Below are 27,357 nucleotides of genomic sequence, written 5' to 3' on the forward strand. Positions count from 1 at the left end.
CATGGAAGCTATCAAATTTTATGAATCTAAACGTTGTACACCTAAATACATTTCTAGGGGTATTTTGGTAATTTTGGATGTCCAAGGGTATATTGGTAATTTTGGAAGTGTAGGGGGTATTTGGGTTATTTTGGGTATTTAAGGGTATTTTGGTAATTTTGGAAGTCAATAAGGTATTCAACTAGTTTTAGAAGTATTTTGGTCATATTGAGTTAAATGCGTGGGTTATTAATTAAATAAGTTGGGCAGGTAATGGATAATTAATTTATATAAATGGGTTATAAATGGATAAATAGATAATTACACACCCAACCTATTTATGACCCAACTCATTTATGACCCAATCCATCCATTTGCCACCCCACCAACTCTCCGTTCTCCCTTCTCATTGCCAACAATTGCTTTGAAAGCAATTGCCTGAGAGAAGATGAGAGCATGGGATTGGGATTAGGATTGGGGTTTGGTTCTTGTTTTGTTGTTGTTTTATGGGTCTGTTGTTGAGAGAAGATAAGAGCGTGGGATTAGGATTGGGGTTTGGTTCTTGTTTTGTTATTGTTTTCAGGGTTTGTTGAGAGAAGATGAAAGCTGGGTTTGTTGAGAGAAGATGAGAGCAGTGGGTTATTGTTTTCTGGATTTGTTTAAGACTTGAGTTTCACGTAGAAAAATTTTCCACCTCAGATCTGCCAACACATGGAACTGTTTTTGAGACTCGAGTTGCTACAATGAACTTAAGTCTTAAACTTGACATGTTAGTTCCTTAAATAGTTTGGAAACAATACTAACTAATATTCCAACCTAGATGATATTCCAATATTCCACCATCATTAAGATGGAAAACAATTATTTCCGTTTTTTAAGGCCATAAGCCCCAAAGGTTGAAAAAAATAATTATACAACTACAAAAATTTCTCATACCATGCCAGCTCAAAACACTTAAAATAATATTAGCCTCTAAGTACGAGCTCACGCGCGTACTTAGAGGCTCTTCTATTTTTTTTGTAAAATTAAATAATTTGTATCAATTATTATATTTAATATTTGATACAAATGCATAATACTCATTGCACCTTTAGGTTTTCTGTGATTGAAAAAATATGTATTTTTACTTTGTTGTCCTTTAATTTTGTCTCTACTTAAACTTAGGGAAATAAGGGTATTTTAGATAATAAAAAAAATCTGACCCAAACAGGAGAAGCCCCTTAAATAGTAGTATAGATAATCCAAATGTCTTACTCAAATTAAAATGTTATACATTAAATAGGCACACCTGATTAAAAGAAACAACCCCGATTCTCCATACATGAAATGTAATATCCGCCAATCAAAATTTTGGGACATACATGATTCTATGACCAGCCAAGAACGTAATCAAGAACGTATATCAGGGCCAGAGAGAATGGGTAAAGTAGGATAGCTAATATTGATGTCCACAGAGGGTAATGGGTGCGGAAGCTGCCCAAAAGACCCATCACAAGACAGACAATAAGAATAACCAACACTTCAGCTGAGAAATCCCATGTCAATCCCCTGATGTAAACAAGGGCCAAGAAGACTGAGAGGCAGAGGACATTATTCATCGTTGCAGCCCCATATAGCTGCAGAAAGAGTTAATAATTTATCCCTCAAAAATCAAATGCTGGAATACGTTTAGATAGACCTATTAACAGATTAGTGAAGCTACAATAGAGGTATGACATCAAATTCATAATACCAACCTGTCATCAATGACGACCGTATTTTGACGGATTGTTCTCCTTTTACAGGTAGTAAAATGAGTATACAGAGAAAATCAAGCAAGTTACACAGTCTTGTCTGATCTTTAGCCAGCTAAAAGTGCTTTTAACGCCACTAATATATAAATTCAGGTGCCTGGTGTTCCTTAACTTCCATAGATGTGTAAGTGGATTCAAATCCTCTAGAGTTCCTAGGGTACTCTACCAAGTAGAGTTCATTAAATCCTAACCACTCTTTAATGATTTAATGGTCTAGATTCTGCCATGTCAGCATTTCATTAACAATCATCTTAATTGTTTTGTTTACAACATTATTTTATTATTTTAAGAATATTATTAATGAAATGCTGACATGGCAGAATCTAAACCATTAAATCATTAAAGAGTGGTTAGGATTTAATGAACTCTACTTGGTAGAGTACCTAGGAACTCTAGAGGATCTGAATCCTGTGTAAGTAGCCTCCGTGACTGGTTTTACTAACCAGGGAAGTCTCAGAACCACCAAAAGTAATTGACTTTTGTTTTTCTTTTTTCTTTTTTAATTTGGGTCAAACACACACCCAACGGATTTAGAATCCACAACCTCACCCTCCAATTCTTGTGAGGAAGTACCAAAAATAATGGACATTTAAAAATCCATATATCAAAATGATCCAATACTATCCTGAGTTACTGACTATTATTTCACAAGAGCAGTTTAAAATTTTGAGACGCTAGCTAAGACACCAATAACACATTTACTAAATATCTTGCAATATCTGTGTATCAACTCTATGGAGTTAGCACTAAACATAACATAGATAAGAAAAGTAAGAAATGAGAAACAAACCTCAGAAAATGTCAATGAGGCAGTTTTCCGCTTGTCACGACTGGCAAATATAATTGCTGAGACAGCTTCGCTAGAGTTGGTAGCCAAAGGCAGTGCAATGAACGAGATGAAGAAAGCAGGAATACTAGTGGCATCAGAGAAGTTATCAACAGCATCTACCAGAGGATCAGCAAAAGCAGCAGCAATTATAGTTCCCAGCAACAACAATAGCACTGCCTTGATTGTGGTCCATTTGGAATTCTCACCACCCTCATTAACTTCGTCACTTTGACCCCCCACATCCAGCAGATCCTCCTCTCTCTTTGTTTCCTGTATGAATTTCCAAGAAATCATATAAGCATATGCTGATATGAAAATATGAATATTAAACAGCTCTTATGTGAGAATATGAACATGAATATGAATCAGCCCAATTTACCTCGCGAAAGTTATCAAAAAAATTTGTCATTGAGTACCGACCAGCATTACAAGCAGCCACCCGCTTTATCTTATTTAGCCATTTAGAAATGCCATCGACAAACTCACGCTTGTCAATTTTATTATTACGGGATGTATCAAAATCTTTCATTATTTTATCTACTGCATCATCGAAATCCAGGTCACTAATCTCTTCAAACTGAATTCCAACAATCAATGCTCTCAATTCAATATCTGAAATTTCTTTATCACGATCTGTGTCAGTTGCAGTAAACAGCCTGCCATAATATCCAACCAAAAATTCATCAAATACAAAAACTAAAATAAAATATATGAACAATTTTCTGTTAATAAAGACTAACTTTTCAATGGTTTCTGTGTCAGGATTACCATCCTCCTTGAGCAGCCTTTCCAATGCATGTTGTTTTAGAAATCCTAATATAACATGCTTGTGTCTCACATAAGTGAGTTTTCTTCTTTGGATCCAAGGCTGAAGAACCTGCACAATGTTTTTAACTCTCTCTATCAGAAATAATTGTAAATTAAAAATATATATAAGAAACCCAAAAGAGAAAAACTCTCTGAGACCTAGCCCAGCAAACAAAATCCACTGTGAAGATAGTTGCAGTACATAACAACTTTTAAACCTCCCACTTTTAAAATCATAGTCATTATAACTGCACTGAGGTTGACCTGGTCAAGGGTGTCAGTTGTTGATAACGTCACTAGTCCAACTGTTGGTCAGCCACTATAATTATTATTTAAAAATATCAAACAAACATATTCTCAAATTATTAGCTTTGTGGGCTTTCTCCTAAGAAAAACTTAGCTCGGTAATTTAGCATTGTTAAGCCTCTTAAGAGGTCAGAGTCAACTACCTTTTAGCATTTTTAGGCCTCTTATGAAGCCAGTGTTAAACTCCCTGTTAGGAACCACTAGTTCCTAAAGGGGATGGATGGGGAGTGTATAGAAATGGGTGGGAATGGAATGGGATTTGACTTGATTCGGTAGCCACCTTCCATTAGAAAGGTTAAGAGACAGAAAATGCACACAGGCAACAATTTGTAAGATTATTCAATGATCCCCAAATATGATTACAATTAGGTATTTATAGAACTATAAAGCTATTCTATTGCCCACATGGCTTTATCTTATTGCCTCTATTATCCCCTTAATCCTATTGTAACTAACTAACTAAATGCAGCATTACCACAATTATTATATATATGCCTATAGGGTTCCAAATACTCCCTCCACCAGAAAAGATATAATTATTCAGTGAACTGCCAATAATCTCAAAATAATTCATCTTTTTTTGTAACTCAACAAGAAAGGAAAATAGCTTAATGATTGAGAATGTCCTTATGCCTCTTTAAATGCCTAAGTTCAACTCCTTCCTACCCTAATCATTTGATTTTATTCACGTTACTGGCCAAACATAGTATCAATAGAAAATCCAGCACATTTTAACAATCCAAACACGGCCTGAATCACTTGCTTATCAGAGCCATATTCCGCAACATGAAGGCAAAGGTTCACTCACTCTAACCAGCTACAGTACATTTTAGCAACATCTGAAAAAATGAGTAGCACAAAATTTCCAATTGTCCATATAATTAGACAAATTTGATTAATCAAGATTGTCTATAAGAGAATAAACAATTTTGGAGATATAACTGGATTACCAAGCAGCAAAGAAAATATAATTATAGGCACACTTACCTGAAAAAGGCAATAAGCAATCAATAGAATAAAAGAGACAATAAGCCCAATCAAGACTGCTAAGTGTCTCCCTGAAGTTGAATTGAGAAGTTGTGGTATTTGAACAACTAAAAACGGAATGACAGATATGACCATCATCCTTGCAGCATAGCTAGTCCAGATGTCAGTACTAACGCCAGATTCTGCAAAGATATGAGATTTTATTCAGTTATGTGAACCATTAAATTATACAATTACACAGTTACAGAACATTTCACTCTACAGGACATAGATGCAAATGATTCAGTAGTCCAGGATAACAACTTAACCATCCACAGCTCGCTATCAAAAATCAGACTGTCGCACACTTAGTAGATGACATGGTTGAGGCATGTTTGCCATGTATTAAGTGGGTCCCATGTATGATACCATCCATCCTAAAATAAAGGAGAATATATAAAAAGCTCCCCTATAGTTAACCCAGAAAACACAAAACCCCCTTGAAGTTATAAGTGTTTAATTCTTAACCGCTTGTGGCCATGTTTTATGTCTAAAACGTTTAATCACAGTCAATACTTGCAGTGATATACATGTGTGACCACCTGGGAAGATCTTTTACAACCATATAGCAACACATAAAGGGGCAGCACTTTACTCTTGTTGCTTTTTCTTCAACAGAAAACATAATGAAATGATCCAAAGAGCAGAGAGCCACACTAAAATGGTATCAAATGAAAAGCATTGACATTTTGGATTTCAAATTTAAAAGTAGCATAAATGAAGCAGGAGGGCCAAGAAGGTGATGCTATAATGGTATCAAATGAAGTAACCAACCGCTTATATTGGTTCCCATCAGTTCTTCCCCATGTCATTTTCACAGCAGAAAAACAAGGACCCTAATGTACCTTAACATGCAGGAGCTTGAAATCATAACTTTGCCATCCAATTAATTGATTATCAAAAAGCAAATACAATTTTTTCCCACCAAATGCAATGTTTCTGTTTTTCACATCAGAACTGCCTAAAATTTTTCAGTGACCTCAAATTGACTCTAACATATCAAATTTAGGTACTTTTCAGTCTTTACTATCTATTTAGGACCCGTTTGCTTTGGCTGTTGCCAAAACCAGCATTTTTTAAATAAGTGATGCAAAAACTTGAAAATCAACAAATCACGCAAATCTGAAAAAGCACAAGAGAGCTTCTTTGTCTAAAATGCAAAAAATCTATCGTTTTAAAAACGCAAATTTGGCTGAAAACACTTGTTAAGGCTTTTAGAACAGCCTATCCAAACGGGCTCTTAATGAAGAAAATCACATAAACCCCATTCCAGGTTGCACGGGTCATTGGCTCCACTATGTTCTGGGATTTCTAGTCAATAAAAATAAAAATAAAGGCAGATGACGCATTTGATTTTCTGATTTGAAAGTAGCATAAATGAAAACCCTTGTTTTCCTGAAATCAAGCTTTTGCTGAAAAATCCTTGTCTTTCTGGTCTATGACAAGGAAAAAAAAAATTTGACAACCTTCTTGTCCTCATACAGTTTCCCACCTGAAAACTCTTATTATTGGTGTTTATGATACCCACACGTAAATATTGATGGAAATTAACGTGTTTCAATTAAGATACTATGGGGGGTAAAGTTACATTTAAAATTGAAGGCAGCGTTGGTAAGATTGTGAGGTGCATTTCAGCGAAAAAGCCTCCTGAAGCCTAGGTGCAAAGCACGAGTGTGCATATGATTGAAGAAAAGCACAATTTAAAAAAATAATAATAAAAAAAAATTGATGCAATAATTTTGAAAACATACACAACCATGGACAATATGAAAATCAAATGATCAACCAATCATTCAAGATTGAAATATGGCTTTTTACATAACTCTCTTCTACTTTACAAAACATACACAACCATGATAACAATCATACCCTTTTTTTTTAAGAAAATGGGTTTAAAAAAAATAGTTGGTATGGATTCGGGAAAGAATAATAATAATAATAAATAAAATAAAATATTTTAAAAAGAAAAAAGAGAGAGGAGGAAGGAGGATATAGATTTCGGGATAAAAGTGCACTTTTACCAACACTACTTCAATGAGTTTCGTGTTTTCCAAATTAGCCACATGAGGTTTTTTATATTGTTCCCTAAAGCAAGGAAATTTTATGGCGGCGTTGGAAGAGAGCTTCAGTACAACTATCACTGCTTAGCGAAGAACAAGTCTAGTCTTACACAGATAACCACACAAGAATTCCCCAACATCTTGGTCATAAGATAACATTAAGGGATTTTTAAAAACATTTCCTTTCAGACATTGATCTAAGTGCCAAATGTTTTTTTCGACTTTCAATTTGAACAAACGTCAAATTTGTGATAATTTAACCCTTCTTTTAAAACTTTTTATTAAATCCTAAATGATTTAAGAGTCATGCTAACAAGTGTCCTTAGGACAATGGTTAACAATCCAATTTAGGAAAGTTTTGACACCACTTTTATGAGAAATGAAAAAATCTATCAAAACATTAATTGTTTTTTTTCCCCATAAAATTTTTCTTTAAATGGATTGTTAACCATTGCCTTAAGGGCATCCGTTAGCATTTCCCATGATTTAATCATAAAACATACCCGTTATTTTTGTCACATCATTAACAATTTGGAAATGACATCGTTACCCTACATTATCTAAAAATAAAAAATAAAAAATAAAAACCCTCAACCTTCATTTTGAAGAACAATAAAAAAAATAAAAAATAAAAATCCCAAACAAGTGTTTGGCAACTATGAGAGAGAGAGAGAGAGAATCTTCAGATGAAATGGAGGCAAACAAGCTAGAATAAACAACCTTTTGAATGCCCACAAGAAGCAAAACCATTGATTGGAATTCTTGTGATCGTGCTTCAAAACTATTGTTTAGTTCTTTCCCTCTTAGATGGATGGTGAAGTGTAATAATGTCATTATAAACTTATAGATGATATAGCAAAAATCATGTGTATGTCATGTGATTACTCATTTTGGTCTTTCACGGAAACCTCTTACCTGAGTAATCAATTTGTCATCAAATAAAAAGTTGAAGAACCAAATTAACACCCACAACAAAAATCAACATTTGTAAAAACGCCTAATATTAAAGAATGTAATATTACTTATTTCACACTTCATTTTAAACCAAGCTTTGTCTTACAGTTTGTAATTACTTGACAATTTTCCATCGTTAACTCCATCCTATGGTAGATGGTTACCCAATGTCTTCATGTTTTGAGAGAGAGAGAGAGAGAGAGAGATTACTTATTTCACACTTCATTTTAAACAATTTTTATTTTTAAACCAAGCAGTGTCTTACAATTTGTAATAACTTGACAATTTTCCATTGTTAACTCCAACCTATGGCAGATGGTTACCCAATGTCTTCATGTTTTGAGAGAGAGAGAGAGAGAGACTCCTAATGCCTTGGATTGTTTATCAACCATTGCTATCCCTTAATAATATTATGTATCCCATAGTACTGTATCAATTAAAAAGCCACCATAGACATGGTGGGCCTGGGATTCCCATTCCCACCCCACACCAAGTAAAAAGAAATGCATTTTTTAATGTTTCAAGTACCCAAAAAAGGGCACACAGAGCCAATTCTTTGAACTTTATACACACAAATATATGTGTGTGTGTATAGATTTTTTTTTTTTTTCCTGATAAGTGTGTGTACAGATATTGTTAAGTAGTTATAGAGATTGCTAATGAAGAAAAAAATTCCCAAGTACATACCAGTTAAACTGAACCCTTTTGTATCCTGTGCATCTTGTGCAACTGAATCAACAAGGTCGCACTTCCCAACAATAACACACGATCCCCATATTACTGTAAGAAGCATAACAGTTGACCCAGCTAGCAATCCCATTCCAACAGAGACTTGACTCTGAGCAGTGTCTGTCGATCCAGAAAGACCAGATACTATAAAATACAAGAAAGTTGATTAGAAGCGTTAGAAAATCAAGTAACAAGTCTAGGTTGTATGAAAGTTCTAATTGATAAACTGCAGTACTGAGAGAGAGAGAGAGAGAGAGAGAGGGAGAGAGAGAGAGAGAGGATTAAAGTCAAAATTTAAATATAAGCATTGTACAATTTAGGTAAGAAATATCTTGATTGCAAAAGAATCATATTGAAAAAGGTTGTAAACAAAGCGATAGGATAAGAACACTTAAGCACAATGAGCAAAACCCAAGTCGATAAGACATGTAAGTCAACTAAGGTCAGCAACTTGTCTTACGAACACTGAAAAATTATCAAAATTAAAAGATTTGAAAAAACTTCCTCATGCAACCTGCATCCAATAGCAAAGGACTGAATTGCACCAAATTCCATAGGATTAATTTATGTATCCTTTCAAATTAATTATTCCAATAGGTTCCATTTTTAAGCCTAATCTTGCGTACACATTGCCAATTCTTGTTAATGGTACCAGGAAAACAAGGAATAAATTACTCCAGCTTCAAGGAAAAAAAAAACGTTGTGCATCATTTACGAGATTTCCTCTTTAGTGCATCTAAATAATGTACAAATAATTGCTCACCTATTCAGTGGTGAAGGCAAAAAATTTAAAAAACCAATAAAAGCCAATGTCCTTTCAATGTATATATCTTTCATTGAAAATTTATTCAAGATATTGCAGAGTTTAAATTTTAGGATCGCACGTAAAGAATGTTGTTTGTTCATTAATAAGAGAAGATGGTTATTTCATTTCTTTTCAATAATTTTTTAGAACTTAATTTGTTGAAAACTCAAGAACCATTCAAAAATACAGAGCAAGATTTATTTTAATGTTTGCATCAAGAATACAAAGAGAAGAGATGCCATTTGAGCACGAGCTCATTAGCTTTTATTTTGATACTTTTATCCAGAAAATTCAATTAAAATCATTAGATTTTTTGTTGGAGTATATGAAGGAATGCAAAAAAAAAAAAAACAATCATTCAACAACCTTTAATTTTGAATATATTACTATAATATTATGCTCATCCAATTAATTCATTTTTTATGATAATTGAGATATAATGGAACTAAACACTTCTAACAAGAATTGACAGATATTTTAAAAGCACGTGCTTAATTTAGAAGATAATTTGGCTTGATTTCTTCAGTAGTATGTTTAGGTAATTTTATTTCAATTGGAGCCCATTTTATATTTTTGAGAAACAAGGATCGCATAATATTTGTATGAGGAACTCTTATGAGTTATGACATATATCTTATTTACGTATATAATAAAATTTAAAAAAAAATCGTATTATAAGGAGATACTTTTTTTTTTTTTTTTTTACGAAATAGGAGATTACATAATATTTGAACCCACAGGTATTATTTGAGTCAAGAGTTCCTAAGAAAAAAAAAAGTTAAAGGAATCAATAGTAGTCCAAAAAGGAGAAATGAGGCAAGAGTGAGGCAGAAGCAAGCATAGTAATGAGAAAAGAAAATCTGAAATGTAAAGGTGAACATTCTCTGTGATTGCGCTGAATAGATAAGAATAGATGGATCTCAACCACTCCACACAAAGCGCTTAAAAAAGTAACACAAGGCAAAGAAAAATTAGAAAAACTTATTAACAATCTCAATCTCAATCTGGATCTGGATCCAAATTTGAATTTCTGTTTCCATTAGTGGGTACGGACAAAAGGCTAAATCTATTTTTTAATACTTTGGTCCCCACACACCTACACCTGGACCTGGACCTGGACCTGGACCTGGTATGGTAACCAAAACCTCCCGTCCCGTCAACCTCTAACATTTATTTCATTCACTCCTTTTTTTCTTTTTGGGTGAAAAAACACAACACATTCACATATCCAGCCCAGGCCAGACCAGCCAACACAAAATTTTAAGAAGATTAGCTTCAAAATCATCTTGATTTATCAAACAACAAACATTCTTCTATGAACCAAACAGAAAAGGTGACAGTTCAACTCTTCTTATTAACCAATAAGTTTATTATAATAAAAAGTAATTATCATATACCTTTTTTTATTTTAATCTTTCTTTAAAAAAAATAGATAAGAAAAGAAAAGCGTACCGAGAATGAGCATGGCATCAGGGAGAGCACCGAGAATAGGGAGGAAGAGACCGCCAATAATACCAGGTCCTAATATTTCCAACAAGAGCTCGCTCCCATTGGACAATAACTTGGCAGATATGAACATAAGGAACCCGTACACAGCGATTAGAAAGATGTTTCCGAGAACCGAGGTGGTGCAGGGTAAGAACCCGTATGTCTCGTCGCACGTTGAAGTCTCCGCGGCGAATCGGTTGAGAGTGAGGTGGACCCCATCGGAGAGTAGATCCGGCGATGAACGGTGGGCGATGAATCGGGCATAGGTGGGACCAGAGAGGATTACAAGGAAAAGGAAGATATATACGGTTAGGTGGTGCTTAGACTTATTAGCCATGGATGGTTGTGGGAATCTTCACTCCTTATCTTTTTGGTGCTGTGGCTAATCCGAATCTGTTGTATTTATATATACATCTGTTTTAGAATTGTAGAGACAGAAGAGAAAGCGTTGTTTGACTAGTGCGTGAATGGTGGTGAGTGTCTGTGGGAGTCGACAGAGAGAGAGAGAGAGAGAGTGCGTGTGTGTGAGAGAAGCGTTGGAACCGCGTCTGAGTCACTTTTAATGAGAGAGTACAAATCTTTCTGTCACTTTTTATGAGAAGGTTTGGACGTTTTATGAGAAGGTGCGATTGTAATCAAAATTTTAAATCATCAAAGTTTGAAGGCCGGATTGTGTTTGTGTGATTATTACTCTTCGTTTTCGCCCTTTTTTACGAAATCGGGAATAATAAAATACTATACTAATAATAATTAAAAACAACTAGTATAAATATTGTGCATTTTTTTGAACATAAATAATATATTGTACACTTTTTTGTTCAATAAGAAATATTGTACACTTTTGTGTAGTTTATTATGTATGATTTACTTTGATAGTACAATATAAAATTATAATTATTTAAAAAAAAATTTATATGATTCTTTTCCTTTTAAGAATATTACCTTATTTAAGATTATTTTTTATACATCCATAATTGGGAGTTGAAGATTTGAATTGTAGATGTCTTATTTAAAAATATTAGAAAATGTCAGTGAAGCTACAAAGCTTTTGGTACCCTAATTAGATTTTAGTTAGTTTAAAGGATCATTTTTATTTTTTCTTAAATAAGAAATTTAAAATTGATGACTTACCTTTTTCTCAAAAAAAAAAGAAATTTATAATTGAATATCCTCTACAAGGCTTAATGGTAAATAGAATATTAACAAATGAGCACTTTAACTAACGTGTAAATACTACTTTTATAATTATGCAATTTAATACTAATTATGCTTATTTTTGTAAATTTGGAAAAACTTATAAATGTTTTGAATAGAACAAATAGCTTGAGGAGTTGGCCATTAAGAGCATCATCATTAGCTATTGTAAAAATGTACCATTTTAATAGATCAAAAAGCTACTTTATTATTTTAGCACATCATTTTACAATACACCTTACATCACATCTTTTATGTTAGATCTGAGAAGAAATTTGATATGCACAAAAAGAGAGAGAAGAAAGAGAGTGTGAGGTTTGAGAATTAGATATGCGAGAAGAGAGAAGAAAGAAAGTCAGAGAGAGGAGAGAGAAATAGAATAATTTGTTTTAGCATTTGTGTCCATACGCTTCTAAAGCATTGGCATCAGGTGAGCCAAATACTAAAATTTTAGCATTTGGCACACTAAACACCAAAAACTAAGCCTCATGAGATGTGTCAAATGCTAAATCAATTTGGCATTTGACACACTACCGTTCCAATAATAGAACTTTACGGCTGAGTGTGCTAAAATATTTTAATCCAATTTAATCTCTCTCACCAATCTCACAATGTATCACAAGGTTAAATTTTTCACTCAAAATTCTGTTTATGATGGTTTTAAGTCCCTGACTTAGTCTTAGCCAACACCACACACACACACACACACTGCAGGAAACACTTAGAATAAATTTGTTAGGGTTACACACACACAGTATACACTATGTTTACAAGGAACCCACCCCTAACATTTATTACTTAATCTCAAGTACAAAGGAAACCTTTCACAAGCCTAGAGAAATACACAGAATTCTCCCAAATGCCAAATACACTCTGCTGTTGACACCCCCAAAAACATTAGGGTCATATACATAGAAATAACTGTTATGGCAGCTACTGTTTGGGTCTTGGACATTTTGTCACTTGTGGTCTAACTTAAGACACCTTTAACTGATGTTGTCTTGGTTTTCTCTCCATATTTTTAGCCCCTACACAGCAAGTCTAAACATCAAGAAAACCAGAAACTACTTGATAACTGCTTAGTAACTGCTCCTGCATATTAAAAAAAATAAATAAATAAAAAACCATCTGTTAACTTTTCCCAAATTTTTACTTGAAAGAAACTTATGCCTTAGATATTTGTGATTAGATAATTTTCAAAAACATAAAAATTTTGACATATTCAATTTTGGAAGGCAAATTTGCTTAGGCTGGCGTTATGGTTTGATCACTTATCGCAAAACCACAACGTTTGAAAATACTAAAACACTCTAAATACTAGTTAAAATAACTCCAAACTCTTTTTGCATTTGGTTGTATGCAAAGACGGAGGCATATATTACCACCAATTTTTTTATTAAAATATATATGTACTAATTTTAACAATTTTGTTTAATAAAATTGCATCTACCCCTCTTAATAACATCATTGATTGTGAGTTTCGGTTAGCTTAACTGGTAAACTCTATGATGGTTGAATAAGAGATCTGGGGTTTAATCCCCGCCTACACTAAAAACCGATTGATGTTTTGGTCTGATGATAACGAGCTATCATCAGAAGTAGACGCCAAACAATATCATTGATTCTTTTTAGAGTAATGTTATATAGGCACAAACTTATCTATAACATTTTTACAAACTGTTGAGGTACAAATTCTTATTGGTTCACATTTGGGCTCACCACTTACATCACTTTTCTACTTGCCAATAACCACTCACCATATTAGTAATTTGTAAAAAAATTTGCAACTATAGCATTTTCCTCATTTAAAAGCCATTAAGAAATTGGCGTAAATGCACTTTTGGTCCCTACATTTAGAGCCGATTCTCGAATTGCTCCCTCAATTGATTTCGCTCCTAGGTTAGTCCCTAATTTCAAAAAATCGTTTTTATTTTGGTCCCTGCTGTCAACCCAGTAATATAGAAAAATCTAAGGTGGCAAACGGAGTGCATAGGTGGTATGTTAAATGCTGATGTGGCTAATAAAATAACATTAATAAATACTACATCAGCATCCATGTCAGCATTTTAATAAATAAAAAAGCCATCTCAGAAAATTAAAAAACAAATAACGAAATAAATTTTTTAAAAACACCTTCTTTTTTTTGCTTTTCATTATTTTTCGGAAGAACATTGGTCTTCTTCTTCCCCAGGACATGAACTTCATGCGTCATGTTCTTCTCCAAATAAAACCCAATAAATCCAAGAAATCAAACCCATAAACATTCAGTAAATCAAACCCAATAAATCCAAAAATCAAACTCATAAACCACCCAATAAATCCAAGAAATCAAACCCAACCCAACCCAATAAATCCAAGAAATCAAACCCATAAACCTCTAGTAAATCAAACCCAATAAATCCAATAAATAAACATACAAATTCACATTAAAAAAAAAAAAAAAAAAAACACAAACACAAACACGAAACCAAACTCACCGAGACATCTCCATCTCCGCAACACAAATACGGCCACACCGATCTCTACGGCCATCTCCAGCCATCTCCAACCAAACCCAGCCAACTCCATCTCCATCTCCAACCAAACCAAGCCCATAATCCAAGACCCATGGCCACACCGATCTCCACCCCGACCACTAATCTCCACCTCCATTACCTACCACCCAACGGAAAACTAGAAAAACCCAGAGATTAGAGAGTTGGGTTTAGAGAGAGAGAAAAAGTCAGAGATTAAGATAGAGAGAGGGATTGAAAACTTGAACAAAGAAAGAAGAAAAAGAAAGAGACAAACACAAATACGCACCAAGAGACAGAGAAAGAGAGGATCTGGAAAAAAAAAAAAAAAAGATACAGACACAAACACTCATCAATAATATTTATTTTTGAAGTTATTTTTGTTTTGATTTTTCCTTTTTTGGTTTGTCTTAAAAGAAAGAAGAAAATGAAATAGATACAAACACAAACACAAGCACGCCAGCCTAGAATGAGAAGGGGTGTTAACTTACACTCTGTTTGTTTCAGCATAAACGTTTTTTGGAAAATGGTTCATTTTTCAAAGAACATTTTCTAAAAAACTGTATCATTTTCCAGTGTTTGGTAACGATTTTGAAAATGAGCTTAAGAATGTTTTCTGGTGTTTGGTATGCAAATTTTTATTTTTATTTTTTATATTTCTTATGTAATTTAAAATATGTGTATTATGGAAACTAACTAATGTAATCAATATAAATAAAATAAAATAAAATAACTAAGAATGAATTTGGTTTTCGTCTTTTACTTCATTCATTCTTTCTTCTTTTTTTTCTTTTTATTTTTTATTTTTTAGCACTTTTATGTGCAAAAAAGAACTACATGAAATCCATCAAACCAAAAATTTCTTAGAGAAAAAAATAAAATCAAGTTTGAAATTCAAAGTAAAGAATTAGGATTTTGGTAGAGAGGAATGAAATAATTACCGCTGCAAATATGTTCTCCTTTGCAAGTTGGTGGAGAGGAATGAAATAATTACTGAGCAATGAGGGGAAAAAATCTAATCAGAAAACTGTGTTATAAAAGGGAAGAGAAACATGGAGAGAGAGAGAGAGATCTATAGAAGAGGGGAGACCAGAGTTAGTGATGGTGAGGGTGTGAGGAAAGAAAAAGAAAAGGGAAGAGAGAAAGAGTAAGAGAGTGTATCATGAGAAAGATTGTTTTCCAAAATTTTTTTTTGGAAAACAACCTATAGAATACAAGCTTTATTTTTATTAGGATTTTCCATTGACTAAAGACAGTTTTCCGTTGACCAGTTTTTTTTGTGCTACCAAACACTGAAAAATATAGAAAACTATCTTTATAGAAGGTTTTTCAGCGAAACAAACAGAGCGTTAATGTTTGTTTCTTAAGAAAGTTCAAGAAAAATTGAAATAGTTGCTACAAATTGTTTTCTCAATATTTAAAATTGAAAAAGTTTTTTTTTTTTAATTTTTTTCAGTTTAAATTTTTTTTATTAATTAAAATGCTGACTTGTCATTTTTAAAAGCAAAATAAATTTTTTAATATTATTTTATTAGCCACACCAGCATCTAACATGCCACCTATGCACTCCGTTTGCCACTTCAGATTTTTCTGTTACTGGGTTGACGGCAGGGATCAAAATAAAAATAATTTTTTAAAATCAATGACTAACTTAGGGGCGAAATCAATTTAGGGACCAAATCGAGAATCGACCAAAAATGTAAGGATCAAAAGTGCATTTACGCCTAAAAAATTTATAGATCTAAAATCTAAAACAAAATATACAAGCCCAAAAAAATTAATGCAATAACAAAAATTATCAATAGTAAAGTTAAAAATAATTAAGCCTAATTAACCAATTTTACTCAAACAAACAACCAAGCCTTTAAAAAGTTTTTAAAAAAATAATTGTATCTTTACCTAGTAGAAAATGCAAGCATCAAAAACTACTTTAAAAAAAAAAAAAAAAAAAAAAAAAAAAAAAAAAAAAACCTCAGCTACTAAGAAGTTGTAAAGCAAATAATAAGAGTCGTTTTTCTAACTTTAAATCCTGGCTCCGTCCTTAGTTGTTGTATGGGACTTTTGAATGACAATGGGAATGAAAAAGGTAGGTAACTTGAATACTTGATGGTTGATTTTTGTTTTTTCAATATTCTTTCTTTCTTTTTTGCTTTTTATTTTTTGTTTTTTGTTTTTTTGTTTTTGGTGATAAGAAACAAAGCTTCTTCCAATTTTTTTTTCTTTTTTTGTTTTGGATTTTATGAATTTGTTTTGTTGATGAGAAGGTCCACGTGGAAAATGTTGTTGTACCCCATTCCATAAGATAATGAGAGTACGAATGGCCAAATTCCCAACACGGCAACACCATTTTTGATCAAGTGAGAGTTAGGCCAAGTTCCCATCGCTATTTTTGACAACTGACTAAAGAGTATGGGCCAAGATTCCAGTACCAATATAATAAAAGAGGGTTATGGTAAATGTATAAAGTATCCAAACACCTGTTCACCGTCGAAAATGCCCCTCATATATATGTTAGTTGTTTGGTTTAATAAGAGGATCCACTGGAAAAATGTAGTTGTACCCCATTCCATGAGTATGGACGAGTTCCCAACACTGCAACATTATTTTTGAAAAGTGTGAGTGTGGCCAAGTTTCCAACGCCATTTTAAAAAGTGGTCCTGTTATTTTATTTTTTTTGTTTAAGTGGTCCTATTAATAAGTACCTTAAGAATACAAGTTAAAGATTAATAAATATAGATAAATTATAAATTTGGTCTTTAAATAATACTAATTATTATTATTATTATTATTTCATTACAATATTTTCTATTGCCAGTAGTAAAGATTACTATTCCTAATGTAATCTATATTCAGTGTACCAAAAGTACCCTTAAAATAATATACTCCAGATGTCTTACTAAAATTAAAATGTATTATTAACTAAACAGGCACACCTGATTAAAAGAAACAACCCCGATTCTCCATACAAGAAATATAATATCCACCAATCAAAATTTTGGGACATCCATGATTCTACGACCAGCCAAGAACGTAATCAAGAACATAAACCAGGGCCAGTGAGAACGGGTAAAGTAGGATAGCTAATATTGCTGTCCACAGAGGGAAATGGGTGCGCAAGCTGCCCAAAAGACCCATCACAAGACAGACAATAAGAATAACCAGCACTTCAGCTGTGAAATCCCATGTCAATCCCCTGATGTAAATAAGGGCCAAGAAGACTGAGAGGCAGAGGACATTATTCATCGTTGCAGCCCCATATAGCTGCAGCAAGAAATTAATAATTTATATCTCGGAAGTCAATAATTTCAAATTAAAGCATATAGCTAATACACGTCACATTTTTTTCATGCTACCTAACAAATGCTGGAATACGTTTAGATAGACCTAGTAACAAATTAAGTGAAGCTACAATGGAATAGTATGATACATAGGTGCATATCATATGAATCTTATCACATCAAAATCATATTACCAGCCTGTCATCAATAACAACCATATTTTGACAGATTCTCCTTTTGACAGGTTATAAAATGAGCCAGTTCGCAGAAAAAATCAAGCAAGTTACACATACTTTTCAGATGTTTGGCCCAGCTAAAAGAGCTTTTAATGTCACCAATAAATAAACGCAGGTTTATGGTCAAAATTCAGCTGTCTGGTGTTCTTACTTCCAAGGATGTGAAGGGGCCTCAGAGACTGGTTCCACTCACTAGGGAAGTCTCAAACCCACCAAAATTATTTGACTCTTTTTTATTAGTTGTAAAGTCACACATGCACCTAATAGATTTAGATTTCACAACCTCACCCTCCAACTCTTGTAAGAGGAAGAAGTGACAAAATTAATTGAAATTTAAAAATCCATATATCAAAATGATCCAGTACTATCCTAACTACTATTTCACAAAAGCAGTTTAAAATCTAGGGACTAAGACACCAATAGCACATTTAGTACATATCCTGCAAATTCTGTAATTTGTCTGTGAATCAACTCTATGGAGCACCAAACATAGCATAAGATAATAAGAGTAGGGAATGAGAAACAAACCTCGGAAAATGTTAAGGAGGCAGTTGTCCGCTTGTCACGGCTAGCAAATATAATTGCTGTCACAGCTTCGCTAGAGTTCGTAGCCAAAGGCAGTGCAATGAAAGAGATGAAGAAAGCAGGAATACCGGTGGCATCAGAGAAGTTATCAACAGCATCTACCAGGGGATCAGCAAAAGCAGCAGCAATTATAGTTCCCAGCAACAAAAATAGCACTGCCTTGATGGTGGTCCATTTGGAATTCTCAACACCCTCAACAGCTTCTTCACTTTGATTCCCCACATCCAACAGATCATGCTCTATCTTTGTTTCCTGTATGAATTCCCAAGAAATCATATAAGCATCTGCTGATATGAAACCAGCTCTGATATGAGAACATGAATATGAATCAGCTCAATTTACCTTGAGATGGCTTCAAAAAAAAACAAAAACAAAAAACAATTTACCGTGTGAATCTCTTCAAAAACTTTTGTCTCTGAGCCAGGATTACGAGCAGCAGCCTGCATTGTCTTCTTCAGCCATCTAGAAATGCCACTGAAAAACTCATGACCTTGAATTTTAGAATCACCGGTTGTATCAAAATCTTTCATTATTTTATTTACAGCCTCATTTTGATCCAGGTCAATCTCATCAAAATTAATTCCAACCATCAATGCTCTCAATTCAGAATCTGAAATGTATCCATCGTGATTTACGTCAATTGAAGAAAACAGCCTGCCATAATATCCGACAAAAAAATAATCAAATACAAAAAAAAATAAATAAATAAACAATTTTCTTTTACTTCATGAAAAACTAACTTTTCAATGGTGCCTTTGTCAGGTTCACCATTCTTATCGAGCAGCCTTCCCAGTGCATGTTTTTTTAGATGCGTCAGAAATCCTAATATAAGATGCTTGTGCGTCACATAAGCAATTTTTCTTTTTTGGATCCAAGGCTGAAGGACCTGCACAATGTTTAAAATTTCTCTATCAAAAAGTAAACCATCAATACGGAAAGAATTTCAGACATTCAAACCACAAAAGAATGCCTAAGCTACCTCAGAAATTAAAACACTCCTTTTGAGAGGTAGAACCAGAATTATGCTTAATAGGGCCCTATCCTATCCTCACCTCCTTCTTCAAATTTACTTAACCAAACAACTAAAATCATATTGTAATTTCAAAACTTCACAATCAGACTTCATGTTTAGAAGCTTCCAAATCTTAGCATCTAAAATCATAGTCATTAAATCTGCACTAAGGTTGATCTGATCAAGGGTGTCGGTAGTTGATGAAGTCACTAGTCCAACTGTTGGTCAGCCACTACAATTATTTTTTTTAAATATCAAACATGAATATTCTTAAATTATTAATTTTTTGAGCTTTTCTCCTAAGAAAAACTTAGCTCAATGGTTTAGCATTGTTTAGCCTCTTAAGAAGTTAGAGTTCAACTAACTTTTAGCATTTTTAGGCCTCTTAAGAAGCCAGTGTTCAACTCCATCCACCAGAAAAGATATAATTATTCAGTGAACTAATCTAATAATCTCAAAATAATTCATCATTCTTTGTAACTCAACAAGAAAGGAAAATAGCTTAATGATTGAGACTGTCCTTGTGCCTCTTGAAACGCCAAAGTTCAATCCCTACCTAACCCAATCATTTGATTTTATTCATGTTACTGGCCAAACATATTACCAATAGAAAAACCAGCAAATTTTAACAATTCAAACATGGACTGAATCAGTTGCTTATCAGGACCATATTCCTCATCATGAATTGGAGCCCAAGAAGAAGTTTACTCATTCTAACCAGCTACAGTACATGTTTAGCAACATCTGAAAAAAGTAGCACAAAATTTCCAATTTCCCATATGATTAGACAAATTTGATTAATCAAGATTATCTATGAGAGAATAAAAAATTTTGGAGATAAAACTGGATTACCAAGCAGCAGAGAAAATATAATTATAGGCACACTTACCTGATAAAGGCAATAAGAAACCAATAGAAGAAGAGAGACAATAAGCCCAATCAAGATTGCTAAGCGCCTTCCTGAAGTTGAATTGAGAAATTGTGGTATTTGAACAACTAAAAATGGGATGACAGATATGACCATCATCATTGCAGCATAGCTAGTCCAGATGTCAGTACTAATGCCAGATTCTACAAAGATATGAGATTTAATTCGGTTATGTGAACCATTTAATTATACAATTACAAAGTTACATGACATTTTGCTCTACAGGACATATATGCATATGATTCAGTGGCCATCCATCCTAAAATAAAGGAGAATATATAAATAAAAAAAAAATAAATAAATAAATTCCCCTATTATTGTTAACCCAGAAAACACAAAATCCCCTTGAAATTAGAAGTGTTTAACTCTCAACCACTTGTGGTCATGTTCTATGTGTAAAACGTTTAATCAGAGTCAATACTAGGAGTGATATGCATGTGTGACCACCTGGGAAGATCTGTTTCTGTGTTTCACTTCAGAACTGCCTAAAATTTTTCACCACCAGTGGCCTCAAAGTGATTCTAACATATCGAATTTTTAGGTACTTTGCACTCTTTACTATTTATGTAATGTAGGTAAGAATTGAAACTGATAACAATGTTGCAAATTTTGAACCAAAAACTTGTCAGATTGACAGTATTCAATTAAGCACATCAATTAAAACCAAGAAGGGCACATACAGTTCATGAAAACTGGACATCAAGCAAATCATGTAAACCCCATTCCAGGTTGCATGCATCAATGGCTCCACTCTATGTTCTGGGTTTTCTAGTCAATAGGCAAAGGCCCAAATAACCCAATTTTTTTCAGATTATAAAATAATAATAAATAAAAATATAGTCAGATGACACATTTGATTTTTTGATTTGAAAGTAGCATAAATAACAACCCTCGTTTTCCTGAAATCAAGCTTTTGCTGAAAAAATCCTTGTCTTTCCTTGTCCTCAATACAGTTTCCCACCTGAAAACCCCTATTTTTCAACTGATCAACGTTTTGCACTTAAGACACTATAGGGGTAAAGTTACACTTAAACTTCAAGGCAGCGTTGGTAAGATTGTGAGGTGCGTTTCAGCGAAAATGCCTCCTGGAGCATAGGTGCAAAGCGCAAGTGTGCCATAATTGAGGAAAAGCACACTTTTTCTGTAATAATAAATAAATAAATAAATATTGATGTAATAATTTTGATAAAAATTATTAATGGACAATATGACAATCGGATGACCAGCTAACCATTAAAATTGAAATATAGCATTTTACATAATTCTCTTGTACTTTACAAAACATACACAACCATGATATAAATCATACTACTTTTTTTATAAAGAAAATTGGGTTAAAAAAAAGTTGGTATGGGTTTGGGAAAGAATAAAAATAAAATAAAAGAGGAAGGAGGCTATGGGTTTTGGGACAAAATACACTTAAACCAACGCTACTTCAAGGAGTTTTGTGTTTTCCAAATTAGCCACATGTCGTTTTTTATATTGTTTCCTAAAGCAAGGAAATTTTACTACAAGTCTAGTCTAACACAGATAAACACACAAGAATTCCCCAACATACAGGTCAGAAGATAACATTAAGGGATTTTTACAAATGTTTCCTTCAGACATTGATTTAAGTGTCAATTGTTTTTTTAGACTTTAAATTTGAACAAACATCAGATTTGTGATAATTTAACCCTTCATTTAAAACTTTTCATTAAATCCTAAATGATTTGATTTGATCATATAACATACCCTTTTTTTTTTTGTCACATCATCAATAATATGGAAATGACATTGTTACCCTACATTATCTAAAAACAAAAAATAAAACCCCTCTACCTTCATCATGAAGAGCGATCAAAAAATCCCAAACAAGTGTTCGGCAACTATGATAGAGAGAGAGAGAGAGAATCTTCACAGATGAAATGGAGGCAAACAAGCTAGAATAAACAAACTTTTGAATGCCCACAAGAAGCAAAACCATTGATTGGGATTCTTGTCATCGGGCTTCAAAAATATTGTTTAGTTCTTTCTCTCTTGGATGGATGGTGAAGTGTAATAATGTCAATCTAAAATTATAGATTATACAGCAAAAATCATGTGTATGTCATGTGATTACTCCTGTTGGTCTTTCATGGCAACCTCTTACCTGAGTAATAGATTTGTCATAAATCAAACGCCTCATATTAAACAATGTTATATTACTTATTTCACACTTCATTTCAAACAAATTTTTAATTTTAACCCAAGCATTGCCTTACAGTTTGTAATATCTTGACAATTTTCCATCGTTACCTCCATCCTATAAACTCATGGTTAAGCTTACACTTAATCCATGTGGCACATTAGGATCATAACATATGGTTATCCACTCTCTTCATGTTTTGAGAGAGAGAGACTCCTAATGCCTTGGATTGTTTATCAACCATTGCTATCCCTTAATAATATTCTGTATCCCATAGTACTGTATTAATAAAAAGGGAAATGTTAACCAGCACCGCACGGTGCTGGTTAACGTTTCCTCTTTTGTGTTTAACTTAAAAAGTGGAAAAAAAGCTGTAAAAAAATTGCTAAAAGAGATAAAAAAAAATTCCAAAAACTGAAAAATTGTCAAAAGTTAAAAAAACTACACAAAAAATTACTCAAAATGTATTATTAACGGGCACCTTACGGTGCCCGTTAACACAACCCTAATAAAAAAGCCACCATAGACATAGGACTGGGATTACCATTCCCACCCCACACAGAATAAAAAGAAATGCATTTTTCAATGTTTCAAGTACCCAAAAGAGGGCTCACAAAGCCAACTCTTTGAACTTTATACACTCACAAATGCGTGTGTGTGTGTACAGATATTGTTAAGTAGTTATAGAGACTTCTAATGAAGAAAATAAATTCCCAAGTACAAACCCGTTAAACTGAACCCTTTTGTATCCAATGCATCTTTTGCAACCGAATCAACAAGGTCGCACTTCCCAACAATAACACACGATCCCCATATTACTGTAAGAAGCATAACAGTTGACCCAGCTAGCAATCCCATTCCAACAGAGACTTGACTCTGAGCAGTGTCTGTCGATCCAGAAAGACCAGATACTATAGAAGACAAGAAAGTTGATTAGAAGCGTTAGAAAATCAAGTAACAAGTCTAGGTTGTATGAAAGTTCTAATTGATAAACTGCAGTACCGAGAGAGAGAGGATTATAGTCAAAATTTAATTATAAGCTTTGTACAATTTAGGTAAGAAATATCTTGATTGCAAAAGAATCATATTGAAAAAGGTTGTAAACAAAGCGATAGGATAAGAACACTTAAAGAACAATGAGCAAAACCCAAGACGATGACATGTAAGTCAACTAAGGTCAGCAACTTGACTTACGAACACTGAAAAATTATCAAAATTAAAAGATTTGAAAAATCTTCCTCATGCAATCCAATAGCAAAGGACTGAATTGCACCAAATTCCATAGGATTAACTTGTGTATCCTTTCAAATTAATTATTCCAATAGGTTCCATTTTTAAGCCTAATCTTGTGTACACATTGCCAATTCTTGTTAATGGTACCAGGAAAACAAGGAATAAATTACTCCAGCTTCAAGGAAAAAAAACAAAAACAAAAAAACGGTGTGCATCATTTACAAGATTTCCTCTTTAGTGCATCTAAATAATGTACAAATAATTGCTCACCTATTCAGTGGTGGAAGGCAAAAAATTTCTTTTAGGGTGGCACATGATGACATCTTAGAATTAATATTTTCTTAATATGTTAATTTTTTTTTTTAAACCAATAAAAGCCAATGTCCTTTCAATATATCTTTCATTGAAAATTTATTCAAGATATTGCAGAGTTTAAATTTTAGAATCGGGCGTCAAGAATGTTGTTCGTTCATTAAGAAAAGAAGATAGTCATTTCATTTCTTTTCAATAATTTTTTAGAACTTAATTTGTTGAAAACTCAAGAACCATTCAAAAATACAGAGCAAGATTTATTTTAATGTTTGCATCAAGAATACAAAGAGAAGAGACGCCATTTGAGCACGGGCTCTTTAGCTATTATTTTGATACTTTTATCCAGAAAATTCAATTAAAATCATTAGATTTTTTGTAGGAGTATATGAAGGAATGCAAAAAAACATTCATTCAACAACCTTTAATTTTGAATATATTACTACAATATTATGCCCATCCAATTAATTCTTTTTTGATGATAATTGAGAAATAATGGAACTAAAAACTTCAAACAAGAATTGACAAATATTTTAAAAGCACGTGCTTAATTTACAAGATAATTTGGCTTGATTTCTTCAATAGTATGTTTAGGTAATTTTATTTCAATTGGAGCCCATTTTATATTTTTGAGAAACAAGGATCGCATAATATTTGTATGAGGGACTCTTATGAGTTATGACATATATCTTATTTACGTATAAAATAAAAAAAAAAAATCGTATTATAAGGAGATAAATTTATTTATTTATTTGATTTTTACAAAATAGGAGATTACATAATATTTGAACCCACAGGTATCATTTGAGTCAAGAGTTCCTAATAGAAATTTTTTATTGAAGGGGCTCTCTGATAGTATTCGATTTTAGAGGGGTGTAAAAGACTTATTATATATGGATTCAGGGGCAGTGTGCCGGTGCCGGTGCCGGTGCCGGAAAGTAAAAAAAGAAAAAAGTTAAAGGAATCGATGGGACAGAAGCAAGCATAGTAATGAGAAAAGAAAATCTGAAATGTGAAGGTGAACATTCTCTGTGATTGCGCTGAATAGATAAGAATAGATGGATCTCAACCACTCCACACAAAGCGCTTAAAAAAGTTAACACAAGGCAAAGAAAAATTAGAAAAACTTATTAACAATCTCAATCTCAATCTCTCAATCTGGATCCAAATTTGAATTTCTGTTTCCATTAATAGTGGGTACGGACAAAAGGCTAAATCTATTTTTTAATACTTTGGTCCCCACACACCTACACCTGAACCTGGTATGGTAACCAAAACTTCCCGTCCCGTCAACCTCTAACATTTATTTCATTTCTTATTCTTTTTGGGTGAAAAAACACAACACATTGACATAGCCAGCTTCAAAATCTTGATTTATTAAACAACAAATATTCTATCAATGAACCAAACAGGAAAAAAAAAAAAAAGTGATAGTTAAACTCTTATTAACCAACAAGTTTATTTATCATCCAATAATAAGAGATCCAGTGGCTAAACAAAATATTGCTAATTATAATAATGATAATAATAATAAAGAGTAATTATCATATACCCTTTTTTTTTTTTTTAAGAAAAGAAAAGCGTACCTAGAATGAGCATGGCATCAGGGAGAGCACCGAGAATAGGGAGGAAAAGACCGCCAATAATACCAGGTCCTAGAGTTTCCAACAAGAGCTCGCTCCCATTGGACAATGACTTGGCAGCTATGAACATAAGGATACCGTACACAGCGATTAGAAAGATGTTTCCGAGAACCGAGGTGGTGCACGGTAAGAAGCCGTAGGTCTCGTCGCACGTTGAAGTCTCCGCGGCGAATCGGTTGAGAGTGAGGTGGACCCCATCGGAGAGTAGATCCGGCGATGAACGGAGGGCGATGAATCGGGCATAGGTGGGAGCACAGAGGATGATTACAAGGAAAAGGAAGATATAGACGGTTAGGTGGTGCTTAGACTTACTAGCCATGGATGGTTGTGGGAACCTTCACTCTTATCTTTTTGGTGCTGTGGCTAATCCGATTCTGTTCTATTGTATTTATATATATATCTGTTTTAGAATTGTAGAGACAGAAGAGCAAGCGTTGTTTGACTAGTGCGTGAATGGTGGTGAGTGTCTGTGTGAGCCGACAGAGACAGAGAAGGTGCGACAGAGACAGAGAAGAGCGAGAGAGTACACAGAGAGAGCGTTTGTGTGAGATAAGCGTTGGAAACACGTCTGAGTCACTTTTTATGAGAGAGTACAAATCTCCTGTGATGAGTGGAGATCTAGAATGGATGAGATTGAAGATTTAGACTCTTTACGAGAAGGTGCGATTGTAATCAAAATTTTCTTTATAATAAAAGCGGCAGTGCCGCTACAGCGCTTTCGCACCGTGCGTGTATGGATACTGTGTAGCACTGTAGCCACAACAGTGCTTTCGTTTTTTTTTTTTTTAGTAATCCGTTTGTATGTATTTTTTTCTTTTAAATATTAAAGTAAGATGACATTTATACTGTTATATAGACCCAACAAATTTTATAATATTTTCATAATTATTGACGTGTCAATTTTTTACAAGTCGAAATAAAATAATAAAATAAAATATGAGATTGGTTTTTTTTTCAGCAATCGGTTTGTGTTTTTTTTTTAAATATTGATATAAGCTGACATTTATATTGTTATACTGACACAAAAAATTTCACAAATAAAAGTGACAATGCCGCTACAGTGCTTTCGCACTGTGCATCCAGTGTATTGGCACTGTGCAGCACTGTAGCTGCAACAATTTTAGTAATCGGTTTTTTTTTTCTTTTAAATATTGATTTAAGCTGACATTTATATTGTTATATAGACACAACAAATTTCACAATATTTTCACAATTATTGACGTGTCAATTTCTTATAAGTCGAAATAAAATAATAAAATAAAATATGAGATTGGTTTTTTTTTTTTTTTAGTAATCGGTTTTTTTTTCTTTTAAATATTGATGTAAGCTGACATTTATATTGTTATACTGACACAAAAAATTTCACAATATTTTCACAATTATTGACTTGTCAATTTCTTACAAGTCGAAATAAAATAATAAAATATGAGACTGTAGCCAACCACAATTGAAAATAAATGTTTTAAAAAAATGTTTCAACACT

The 27,357-nt window shown here is 33.3% G+C and overlaps 2 protein-coding genes and 1 long non-coding RNA gene across 3 annotated transcripts; 1 reads left to right on the forward strand and 2 right to left on the reverse strand.

Moving 5' to 3' along the window:
* Positions 1–1,177: 1,177 nt before the first annotated feature.
* LOC142639192 (sodium/calcium exchanger NCL-like) lies at positions 1,178–11,458 on the reverse strand. The gene is made up of 7 exons (XM_075813318.1): positions 10,741–11,458; positions 8,442–8,627; positions 4,702–4,883; positions 3,342–3,478; positions 2,981–3,257; positions 2,563–2,871; positions 1,178–1,595 (listed from the first exon to the last, which is right to left on the reverse strand). The coding sequence occupies exons 1-7, from the start codon at positions 11,111–11,113 to the stop codon at positions 1,347–1,349; spliced, it is 1,713 nt and encodes a 570-aa protein (XP_075669433.1). The 5' UTR covers positions 11,114–11,458; the 3' UTR covers positions 1,178–1,346.
* LOC142639193 (uncharacterized) lies at positions 1,813–2,706 on the forward strand. The gene is made up of 2 exons (XR_012845144.1): positions 1,813–1,929; positions 2,160–2,706. It is a non-coding gene; the product is annotated as an uncharacterized LOC142639193 (long non-coding RNA).
* A 5,880-nt stretch (positions 11,459–17,338) lies between the features above and the next one.
* On the reverse strand, positions 17,339–26,526 carry LOC142639108 (sodium/calcium exchanger NCL-like). The gene is made up of 7 exons (XM_075813207.1): positions 25,818–26,526; positions 23,415–23,600; positions 20,484–20,665; positions 19,323–19,468; positions 18,969–19,236; positions 18,526–18,834; positions 17,339–17,744 (listed from the first exon to the last, which is right to left on the reverse strand). Exons 1-7 carry the CDS (start codon positions 26,191–26,193, stop codon positions 17,496–17,498), a joined length of 1,716 nt encoding a protein of 571 aa, XP_075669322.1. The 5' UTR covers positions 26,194–26,526; the 3' UTR covers positions 17,339–17,495.
* Positions 26,527–27,357: the final 831 nt, after the last annotated feature.

This window comes from Castanea sativa, chromosome 6 (genome assembly GCF_040712315.1).
Source record: "Castanea sativa cultivar Marrone di Chiusa Pesio chromosome 6, ASM4071231v1".
NCBI lineage: Eukaryota > Viridiplantae > Streptophyta > Magnoliopsida > Fagales > Fagaceae > Castanea > Castanea sativa.